This window comes from Panthera tigris, chromosome B2 (assembly GCF_018350195.1).
Source record: "Panthera tigris isolate Pti1 chromosome B2, P.tigris_Pti1_mat1.1, whole genome shotgun sequence".
In the NCBI taxonomy this organism is placed as follows: domain Eukaryota; kingdom Metazoa; phylum Chordata; class Mammalia; order Carnivora; family Felidae; genus Panthera; species Panthera tigris.
Window position 1 is genome coordinate 70,794,665 of NC_056664.1, and position 11,966 is coordinate 70,806,630.

An 11,966-nucleotide genomic window follows, 5' to 3' on the forward strand; every position below is an offset into this window, starting at 1 on the left:
GGAGGAATGTCTGCAACAGGCATCTGAAAACAAGCGTGGAGAAGCAAAAAGATTCGCAAACCCGGAGTTACTACCAAGTGCATTCCGCGCAATCCATTGCAATGACAAGATCTGCTGTAAGCACAATTTGAAGGCCTTTGAAATCTTTTTGGTGAGACTTACCTTTCTCTTCGGCATAATGACTACGTTCGTGCAGCTAAAAAGTAAAGCAACGGGGTGGAACTGCAGACACCGCCGCTGGATGCTGCCGCTGCCCCTGCAGCTGCTCACGCGCAGGGCACGGCGTACCCGGCCTCTCCGACCTGCACCTCCGCGGCTCCCTCCAGGGGCCCTCTACTCGCTCGTCTCCTCGCTCACCCAATGAGGAGCCCCAGCAGCCGGCCGCGAGGCCCCATTGGCTGCGGCAACATTCTAAATTCCACGAGGGCACGCCCACCTCCGCGCACACGGTAAGCGCTGTTGTAGTTTCCACTTCATCGAAAAAATCTGCCTGGTGACTGGGCATGCCCAGTTCAACTAGTAACCTCCAAGCTACAGGGTCCTGGAGTTTCATTGTTTTCCTGCTCCCTTTTTGGATTGTGTCACTAGGAACAGCGTGGGCCTTTAGAGACAGGAAAAAGAGTAAGGATGGACACATTAACTTTATAGTGTAAGTATATGCACAGCAGGCACTTTATAGGTTTCCTACCCATAAAGGCTTGTAATGAATGTTACGTGATGGAGACCTGTAAGAGAGGGAAGATACCCTGTTCTGGAAGAGTGTGGCAATTTCTAAGGGTCTCAGCTTCCCGTTCTAGATATCTAGTGACAATAATCTCTAAAATTACTTAGTTTTAATATCTTAAAATCTGTGATTACAAATCACTAATTCAGTCAACTTCAAAAAAAATTTGTTTAATGTTTACTTATATTTGAGAGAGAGAGACAGAAAGACAGAGCGTGAGCTGGGGAGGGGCAGAGACAGAATCTGAAGTAGGCTTCAGGCTCTGAGCTATCAACACAGAGCCCTACTGGGGACTTGAACTCATGAACTGAACTCATGAATGGTGAGATCATGACCTGAGCAGAAGTCTGAGTCTTCACCAACTGAGCCACCCAGGCACACCTTAAAAAAAAATTTTTTTTAAATGTTCATTTTAATTCAGCCAACTTCAAACTAGGCTCAAAGATGAATAGGATATATTTGTTATGGAAATCAGAAAAAGAATGAACAAGGTCAGAACAGATTATTTTACATTTGAAACATTTAAATAAGCATATTTAAAATATACATATTTTAATGTTTCTCAAAGTTCTGCAAGGCATTAAACAGGCTTTGCAGAAACACTTCTGAATTTATTTTATGTGATCAGTTTTACCCTGATACCAAAACTGGTATAAGACCTCAGAAGAAAAGAGAGCTAGAGACTGATTTCCTTTATAAACATAGACACAAAAATCTTGAACAAAATTTTAGTAAATCAAACCCAACAGCATTTAAAATGATAAGACATCATGACCAGTGAGGTTTATCCTAGGAATTCAAAGTTGGTTCAACATCTGAAAACCAATCAGTGTAATTCACCATAATAATAGAATAAAGGAAAAAAACCAATATGATCATTTCAGCAGATACAGGAAAAGCACCAGTGAATGGGTGAGCAAATTATGGTAACCATACACAATAGAATATTACTCAGCAATTAAAAGGAATAAAATATTCCTTCATGAATGAATGCCAGAAACAAAATGCCACATGAAAGAAGTCAAATACAAAAGACCATATTGAATAATTTCATTCTTTTGAAGTTACAGAAAAGGTAAAATTAGGCAAGCTTAGTTTCATAATCATATTGAAAGGCAAAAGTTCACCTCATAGGAAAATGTATTGAAGTCTTACACCACAAACATGGCCAAATTCACTTTGGTCATGCAGATGATGAAAATATGCATTAAACAATGTAATTAAATAATTTTAATGCTTGGATTTTTTCTTTATTAATTTTCAGAATAACAAATTAGCATCCTAGCAAACTCTAGAAGTGGTCAATGACTTTCTTTTTGTAATATCTTTAGGAACTCATGGATTTTTATGTATTTGGTACACTTCAATCTATTGCTATTATTACTATTTTTTATACTCATATTGGTCATTTTGACATGATCCCAGTTGTCTTTGATAGATTTTTCACTTTCAGGCATTCAGTGGATCACAATATACTAAAAATAATCTGAATGAAACCAGTTCATTGCTTGAGAATTGGATAAACTTTGAGGTTAATAATTTTACCATAAAAATAATATTTATAATGGAGCTGTCTTGGAAGAGAGTTAATTTGCAAAATGTTTGGTGGTTAAGAAAAAAGCCAGTGAAGACACTTTTAATGAGATATGTGTGGAAGGATGCTCGGTAGCACTTGTAATCTGGGTTGAAAATTTTTTTCTTTACGGAGATGGAAAGGCTTCACAACAAAAGTAGTCTAGGGTGAATTTTTCCCTCTGTGATGGTAAGTGCAAAGTTGGCTTCTTTAGTTTATATTTTTCAAGGCTAAACTATCAACAACAACAAACAAAACTGTGAATGTTTTTACTGCACATAATAAAATAACTGCAATGAAAACGAAACTAGCTAGTTGGATAAAGAAAGTTGATTGTGGGAACCTTGGGTCATTTGAGCCTCTTAGTGCATTTATAAGTGACAAAAATAACAGGTTAGTTTTGAAATGAATAACAGCATGAATTCTCTTTCCTTTGAAGTGGATTACACCTGCTTGAGCAGAACACTGGGGAATAGAGGGTTCTCCCTGTATCTTCAATATCTTCCAACATCTGAGAAAATAAGCACAGACCTCTGGAGGAAAGAAGAGTAGGCAAAGAGAATGATTTAGTGGGTAGCTAGAATTCCAGGTTAGGAGATAAGACACTTGAGCAGAAAGGAGCATGCCACGTGAGAAGGCAAGGTCAACATGGTAAGAAGTAAAGACTCATTTGTTTGGCAGTATATTCTGCTGAGTGTTTCTCTTGCTTTGAAACATCAACCTCTAAGCCAGTAAAGTCTTCTCTATAAGATGAGACTATTTTAGTGAAGACAGATGATGGATAAATGCAGGGAGTTACTGCCTGAGGAAGAAAGAAGGAAAAATTAGTGAACAAACTTCTTTTCCAATTCCAGTTCCTCTCTACTTCTTTCCTACTTGAAACAGTTGGAATCCTAAACCTGCCTCAGCATTTTTCAAACAGCAGGACAAAGTCATTGATGGTATCATGAGTATCATTAAGAAAGAGAAAGGAGAAGGGAAAAGAAAAGAAAGGGCAGAGCATGGAAAATATCAGAGTGTTTCACATGGTAAAGTTAAGTAGTGTTTTATAAAATGTTTCCATTTTTCACACATTCCCACATAAACATACCACACATGTACACATATAGTTGTGCGCATGTGCGTGTTTGTGTGTGTGTGTGTAAGTGTGTGTGTTCTAGGTTGTAATTTGAAATGTTTTTTAAGATGGGTGTTGGTGAAAAAACTTTAAAGCTACTTCACAGCCCTAATGAATCTTGTGGATCTTTGGGGTTCCAGGAATTTCTTCCTCTGGAAGAAGGGTGTTTAATCTTCAAATCTTGAAAGGAAAATTTGAAGGGAAAGGACCACCTCCCTCTTGATCTGTCACTTCTTCCCTCTTTCAGGCAGGCACAGGCAGGGTTTTGCTGTAATTAATGGCGAATTTCTGGAGAATTAATATCTAGAATCTGTAGACTGTTTCTTCTGATAACTCTAATTCTGGAATAAATTATTCGGTAATCGGCCAAAGAATTCCCAAAGTGAATGAATTCAGGAGTATAACAAAACAACATCAAAAACAATTGACAAGAGGTAGCAAAGGAATACTCTATTTTGTTTGTATTTTTATCAGTTAAATCTCTAGTTTGATTGGATGCTAACTTTTAAAGACACCATGTTTAATTTTACAAAGTAACCAGGATACTCTAAGAGCCATGAATCCCAAATCATAGGAGCTGCCTGATGATAATGCAGGTACCCAGGCCCTAACCCGAGCTTACTGAATCAGAATTTTTCATGCCTGGACCTGGGAATATGCACTTCAAACAAGTTTCTCCTATGATTTTTTATACTAGAATTTGAGAAGTTTAGACTCGACCTTAGGTCTCAACAAATTTTTGTTGACCGCTGGTACTTAGATTCAAATGATATAAAAGGCTGCTGCCTCCTTAACACACTTCCAGAGAAGGAGCATAATTCTGTGGGTGAAATTTCCCTACCATGGGCCTCCCCTGTGCTTTCTCCTCAGTTCCAGCTTAGCCTGGCACTACATGCTTAGTCCACATTCTTCTCCCTCCTCTTCTCGTCTTGCAAGGAGCCTGAAGGATCATTGAAAACTGTAGACCCTGAGGTCCCTAGAATAGCGCCTCTTCCTATCTTCCCAGGCAGCACTCTAGGCAGCTCCCTGAGCCTCTGATAAGATTAAATTCCCTGACCTCACATCCTCAAAGGGAAACTAACTTGCCCAAAGCTCCACAAACCACACCCTTTCAATGTTGTATTATTTCAGTGGTTGTACAAGCATACCTTGTAATTGCATTAACAGCAAGGGAGCCAGGGCATTCTGTGATCTTCCAACAGGAACCAACTTGTTGTTTTTCCCAGCCTTCAATCAAATTTAATCTATGTGCACATTCTTTACCCTATGTGTGTTCTTCTACACAGTTCTTCTATACAGTTTTCCCACCCCCAGTCCTTTTCAGGTTCAATCTCTGTGTTATCTACCTCTCCTTCTTCTTGTTGCTGCCGCTTAAACTCATCAGAGTGTAATTAATTTGCTCTTTGTAGCTCCCAAATGACTATTTGGGGATGAATTAGCCATGCTCAGTAACTAGAACCGGGGATTGGGCTACATTTGTTCAAGCCATCCCTTTCTGCCAGATTGAGAACATGTCCAGTGCCAAGATCCAACCATGTTCAAGGAGGTTAAAGTTAAGGGAAGGGACTCCTGAAGCTTCATGGTGAGGACACAGCAAGGAAAAGACACATCTCTTCCCCTTTGGGGACAAGCCACAAGCTGCAAAGTGCCAGAGACTAGTTTAGGGGTTGTTGCAGATTTCTGAGACGGAGTTACACATTCTTGTAGACTACTGCCATTGCCAGTACACTCTCAGTCAGGACCACACCCTGCCTTCTAAGCTGGGGAGCTTGGCTACCCATGTCCGATGTCTTCTGCATTTCCTTCAAACCTCAGAATCCTTGGAATCTTGTAAGAAACATCCAACAGCCCCATTCCTGTCACTGTTCACAGTGGTCCTGCCTTTCAGGGCAGATCAGACCATTTCCTTTTCTCAGTGAAAACAAATAAACAAAATTGAGGCTTAGAGAAATGAGAATCATTCTGAAAAACACCATAAGGCAATTGGAGATGATTTTTCAGGTTAGCGTGGTTAATAACTATCATAATTCTCAAGGCAATACATTTTTATACAGCAGTGGAAAGCTAGCCTGAAACGTGCCATAGTCTTTAAGGCTGCTTTTAAGCACAGAGTTGTTGCTGTTTTTGTTGTTGCTTTTAAAACATGGAATTGTGTTATTCCCACATAAAATCTCATCCTTCCCCTCTTTTTCATTCCTACTCCCACTTCTGCTCTTTGCAAACTTTAACAAAAAAATTTTTTTCTGATTAATCCAATTTACCTCTTTATATATATATGTCAAAAATTTTCTGAAGTTTTAACTATTTTTTTGCATAAATGCCTATCCAAAAACCTGAATTTGGAGTCATAAGGCTTGAACTCAAAATCCCAAGTCATCGAGCTGCAATCAAATTATTTAACCTCTTTGAACTCTGTTTTGTTGTTGTTGTTGTTGTTGTTGTTGTAAAATGATAATAATGTTTATCCAAGGCAGACACTGCTAGTTACTGGCCGAGTATTCACACTAGTCTTCTGTCTTACTGACAGAATTCTGATTTTGGCAATGGGCCTGGCCAAAGCAAAGCAAAAACTTTACCTCTCTGGTTCCCCAGCAGAGAGGTTGCTACATGACACTGTTTTGGTGAATGAGATGTGTGCCAAAGTCACAAGGTAGTGCTGTAAACACCACCTATAACAGGGACAGGGACAGGGGCAGACCCAGCCCCACAGCTGCCTTCTGCCTTTGTTCTTCCCCCTCCTCCATCCTGGAAGTTGATAATAATGTCTAGAAGTAGAACATCTATCTTGTGTCCAAGAGAATGAAAGCCTGACAAGTCAAGGATGAAAGAGAAAGACATCCCGGGCCCTGTACTGGCTACCACTCTACTACTTTTTAATGCATGGAAAATAAACAGCATGCTTGATCCAGGCACTGTAGGTGGGTGCCTGTGACATGCAGCTGAATATAATCCCTAACTGATAGACTACCTCACAGAATTGGTGTGAAAACCGGAGACAGTAACTATGCGAACGCTTGTATGCCTGCAGCATAGTACTTACCATATTTTGTTTCAAGAAAGTGTATTATAACCCCCCATAGATTATAAAAGAGAACACAGAAAAATTTTAACTTTCCCTGAATCCCTGAGGGCCTGATTATGAATGTTTAGTGTAAACCTCTTAAAATTACTTTAAAATAGGCAGAGATAAACATTATAAACTGATGCTGTAGAATGTGCTGCCCTAGACTATGGCCTAAGGCCAGGATATTTTGGCTTGTTGTTCAACTCCATCTTTGTGGTAGTAGGCCTCCTTGTACTGTAGATGCTAGAATCTAAAAAGCATATCCCAGAGCTCGCTGCAGCTCGGGTTTTGGGTGTGATTTGGATTTGGCCAATTAGATGCACTAGCGTGAAATTTGGCAAGTAGAGATTAAGAGGAGGCCACACTAGGCTACGTCTGCTGTGTCTGCTGCTTTCTGTTTTCCTGCAACAATATCAGCAGAGATCCCAGGCACTGGCTTTGTGGGTTTTGATAGACAGGACTCTCTGCATCCACTCTGTACACGTAGACTGCAGCAGGTGTGGTGTGGTCTGGAACGGGGAACAAGAGTGGCTTCCTGACTGAGAAAGCATTGTTATTATCATGGAGTCTTGACACTGGTGGAGTCCTGAGGGCAGAAAGAGCGCACAGCTCCTTTGACAACCTGGTTCTGGGGTGTGACTTTGGGGGAGTTTCCTGAAAGTTCAATGTCAAGTCTATTTCTTTAGCCCTCCCTACCGTCCATGAGCCATTGATTCCTTGAATGTATTTCTTCCTCCTTAAGTTAGGTAAAATGGGTTCTGTTCCCTGCATCTGAAATCAGAGCTATAGAACTTCTCTTAGTGTTGTTTATGAAATATTTTCAGCTTTAAGGGACACCCTCTCTTCCATTTGAATCTGTGGTTATAGAAGCAGATGTTGAGATGCAGACTATGTGTGTCCCTGAGTGACCACTGTGAACAGAGCCCTCTGAAGTCTCCTCAAGTGGATATGGGACACAGGTGAAAATAAACCTTTTATTTAAGCTGTTGATATTTGGGGGGGATTTGTTACCACAGGTTTATCTATCTTATTCCAAAGTTACATAGGACTTAGAACCTAAGAGCTTGGGGTGCTGTTTTAATAATAAAATAAAGCCTAAAATATGTGGCATTGACTTCATAGCTGGTCAGAGAGTATGAAAGAAACCATTGCTGAAGACTGGAAGAATGGATTTTCTAGTGGTGAAACATTTGGTAAAAGTGTTGCCTTCAGTAAATTTGAAGGTATTACCTAATTTACCTAATTTTAGGGAAGAGATTGAAAATGTTATTATTCCCATTTAACTGGCTGCCATGAACTGCATTTGGCAAAATACAAGAGAGAGATAAGTTTGGAGAAAAATTGGTCCGTTTGTAAGGATAAAAAAGAGAGTCTACAAATTCAGGGATTCAAATGCAACTGCTTCTCAACTCAAACATTAAAGGATAAAATTCATACTTTGAGCCACAAGGGACTATTAAAACTCAGCTTTGTAGCAAGGATCAATTCACTGAACATGGATTAGGGTGTGCTGGCTTGAAATTCCTTTCAATTGGACCAAATGGCTCAAAATAACATGAAATGGTTCAGGGGGAAAGGTATTGGCACTACTAGGCTCAAAAAGCCTACAATTAGGAAGAGAAGACAGGAGGGAGGGAGGGAAAGAGAGAAAGAGGGATAGAGACAGAGACAGAGAGGAAGACAGAGAGGGAGAGGAGGAGGGAGAGGGAGACAGGCATTGGGGCAAGAGAACACAGAAATATGGCAAAGGCATATGTCTAGAAAGGAAACATGAGAGCAGGGAAGAAGTCAAACAAGTTTAAGTTTGGAAGATGGTTTTACTGATAAAGAGGCACCAACCTGGATTAAATGCCACTGTAGCTGTATGAGACTTAAAATGACTCTTAGATTCCATACCTTTGATGGATGAGAAGTATGCTGAGAAAACTGCTCAGTCTCTAAGGCAGATATATTCTTCAATGCCTACTTCAGACAAGGCGCCCAGAAGGGTAATGGAAAAGGAGGAACTTGCCAAAGGGCAGATCCAAGTACCATGGAGTTGAATAGACAGGGGAGCCCCTCCTAGGAAACCTACATGAAGCCTATTCAGGGAAAAAATTCCTCACCTTTGGGGTAGGAGGCCAACTTCTGCTGAGTCTAATATCAGAATTGCAATAGGTCAGTGACTGCCATGTGCTTCCCATTCTTCCTATTTTCATATGAGTATTTATTGACATCATCCCAATGCTGTTCCACCACCACAGGGAGGGGCAGGTCCCTGGACTGAGAGGACATGCACATGGACCTGTTGCAGAGGCCATTATTCTCTGATATAAAGACTACCACACATCACCCAGAGACCCTGGGCTTTGAGCTTAATGTCATCACTGGGACTTTCGAGTTCTCTTCACTGCAAAGGGATTTAATAAGTGCATTTTGTTTGCAGGAAGGAGAGTGAAAGAAGGATTTCACTTCCAGAAGAGGAGACTGTGATAATAGTCAGTATTGTTCATCACCTGTGTCAGCTTTACTTCTAATGGGATTATCATTCTCCCCCTCCCACCTTATTTTATTTTATTTTATTTTATTTTATTTTATTTTATTTCATTTCATTTCATTTATTTAAAAAAATGTTTATTTATTTTTGAGACAGAGAGAGACAGAGCATGAACGGGGGGAGGGGCAGAGAGAGAGGGAGACACAGAATCCGAAGCAGGCTCCAGGCTCTGAGCTGTCAGCACAGGGCCTGACACGGGGCTTGAACTCATGAACTGTGAGATCATGACCTGAGCCGAAGTGGGATGCTTGACTGACTGAGCCAGCCAGGTGCCCCTCACCCCCTGCCACTTTTAAAGTTAGGCACAGCTATATAACTTACTTTGGCTAATTAAATGTGAACATAAGTGTCATTTGTCTTTTCTGAGCACCATTTTTTTTTATTGTGGTAAAGACCACATAACAAAATTTACTATCATAACCATTTTTAAGTATACTATTCTGTAGTGTTAAGCATGTTCACATGAACATGCTTATGAAACAGATCTCCATAGTTTTTTCATCTTGCAGAACTGAAACCCTGTACTCATTAAACAACAACTTCTCTTTCTCCCCCACCTGCCCCAGCCCCTGGTTGTACTTTCTGTCTCTAGAAATTTGACTACTCTAGGTACCTCATATAAATGAAATCAACTGTGCAGTATTTGTCTGGACTGCCTATTTTACTTAGTATAATGTCTTCAAGGTTCATCCATGTTACAGTATGTGACAGGATTTTCTGCCTTGTTTTTCAATTAAAAATTTTTTTTCCTTTAAATATAATTCATTGTCAGTTTGATAACATACAGTGTGTAAAGTATACTCTTGGTTTTTGGGGTAGATTCCTGTCGTTCATTGCTTACATGTGACACCCAGTGCTCATCCCAGCAAGTGCCCTCCTCAGTGCCCAACACCCATTTTCCCTCTCCCCCACCCCCCCATCAACCCTCAGTTTGTTCTCTGTATTTAAGAGTCTCATGGTTTGCCTCCCTCCCTCTCTGTTTGTAACTAATTTTTTCCCCTTCCCTTCCCCCATGGTCTTCTGTTATGTTTTTCAAGATCCACATATGAGTGAAAACATGATACCTGTCTTTCTCTGACTGACTTATTTCACTCAGGATAATACCTTCCAGTTCCATCCATGTTGCTGCAAATGGCATGATTTCATTCTTTCTCATTGCCAAGTAGTATTCCATTGGAGAGAGAGAGAGAGCGAAAGCGAGAGAGCAAGCCTGAGTGGGGGAGGGGCAGAGAGAGAGGAGACACAGAATCTGAAGCAGGCTCCAGGCTCCCAGCTGTCAGCACAAAGCCCCACGTGGGGCTCAAACTCACAAGCTGTGAGATCATGACCTGAGCCAAAGTCAGACACTCAACCTATTGAGCCACCCTGGATTTTCTTCCTTTTTAAGGTTGAATAATATTGCATTGTGTGACTATACTACATTTTATTTATGAATCCATCTGCCAATGGACATTTGGGTTGCTTCCACCTGCTAGCTATTGTAAATAGTGTGCTATGCTGAGCACCATTTTTAAGAGTCAGTGTATGATTCCCCATACTCTCTTTTTCCTGCTGCCATGAACAAAGAGGCACACATGAAGATGAGCTTCCCTCAGCCCGGATCCTTGAATTATAGAAATGAGCAGTGCTCCCTGCTGACCCGCATGGAACATGCACAGTGAATAGAAATAAGCCTTTGTTATTTTAAGCCACTGAGATTTGGGGTCCTTTTTCCCCCTACGGAAAACTGATAAGGTTTTAACTTTTAAAATTAAAATTTGACTCTTTCAAAGTTTGCAGAGAAAAATAATGAACAGGCTCTTGCAGTGGCAAAGGCTGCTGTATTTGAACCTTGTACCTCCATTGTGTCTCTTTGGTTACTTACACCTTCTTCTTGAGGGCTTTGTTTTGTTTTGTTTTGCTGTGTTTTGTTTGTTCTTGTTTTGTATTCTATGGTCATACACATGACTTTTTTTTTCTGTAGCTGGCCAAAGCCTGGAGAAATCCCAAGACCCCCTTTCTCCTTCCTTACCTGTTTATCTTGTTTTGTATACTTTGAACGGTCAATGTCATTGCACGCTATATTTGATATGAGTATGTTTGGGCATCAAAATCCCCTAATAACAGAGGCTAGGAAGATAGAAGCTAACTTTTTTCACATTAAAATCACAGGGTTGATGTGGTAACTCCATGACAAATTAGGATTCAGTCTCTTAACTCATTACTCTGTCATCCTCATTATGCAGCTTCTATGTCCTCTTCCAAGATGGCTGATCCAGCTTTATTCCTTATGTATACATTTTAGTGAGCAGGAAGGATAAAAGAGAGAGAATTGCTCTTTTTCTTTAAGGCAGCTTCCAAAAGCTGCATATAGCACTTCCACTTATATCCTACGGTAGAATTTAGTCACGTTAAACATATTAAAGGAAGCTAGAAAACATGGGCCTCTTTCTGAGCAGTGATGTTCCCTACTTTCAGTAAATAACATGGAGGTTCTACTTCTGAAGGACAGGAAAATAGATATTGAGGTTTAACTAGCTATGACAAGCAGAATAATTGTCCCCCAGAGATATCCACACCTTTATTCCCAGAATATTCTTGTGAATATGTTACTTTTCATGGAAAAAATGACTTTGCAGTATGGACCTTAAGATGGGGAGATTATTATTGATTATCTAGGTGGGCCCAATATAAAAACTTAAAAGCAGAGAACTTTTCTTGGCTATGGTCAGAAGGTAGATGCGACAAGAAGGAGGGTCAGAGAAGTTCCATGTGAAGAAAACCCAACCCACCGCTTCTGGGTTTGAAGAAAGGGGACCATGAGCCAAGGAATGCAGGTGGACTTTAGAAGCTGGAAAAACAGGAGAACAGATTATTCCCTAGAGCCTCCAAAAAGGAGGCCAGCCAACACCTTAATCTTAACCCAGGGAGACATGCTGACCTATAAAACTGTAAGGTAATAATTGTTTGTTG

General features: G+C 40.4%; 1 protein-coding gene across 1 annotated transcript in view; it reads right to left on the minus strand.

The window, feature by feature from the left end:
• The window catches only part of HMGN3 (high mobility group nucleosomal binding domain 3), a 31,901-nt gene extending 31,536 nt beyond the window's left edge, over window positions 1–365 (minus strand). The window contains exon 1 of the mRNA XM_007090134.3: window positions 163–365. Within this exon, the coding sequence (XP_007090196.1) occupies window positions 163–177 (15 nt within the window). The 5' untranslated portion in view covers window positions 178–365. The remainder of the gene's footprint in view (window positions 1–162) is intronic.
• Between the last annotated feature and the right edge of the window lie 11,601 nt (window positions 366–11,966).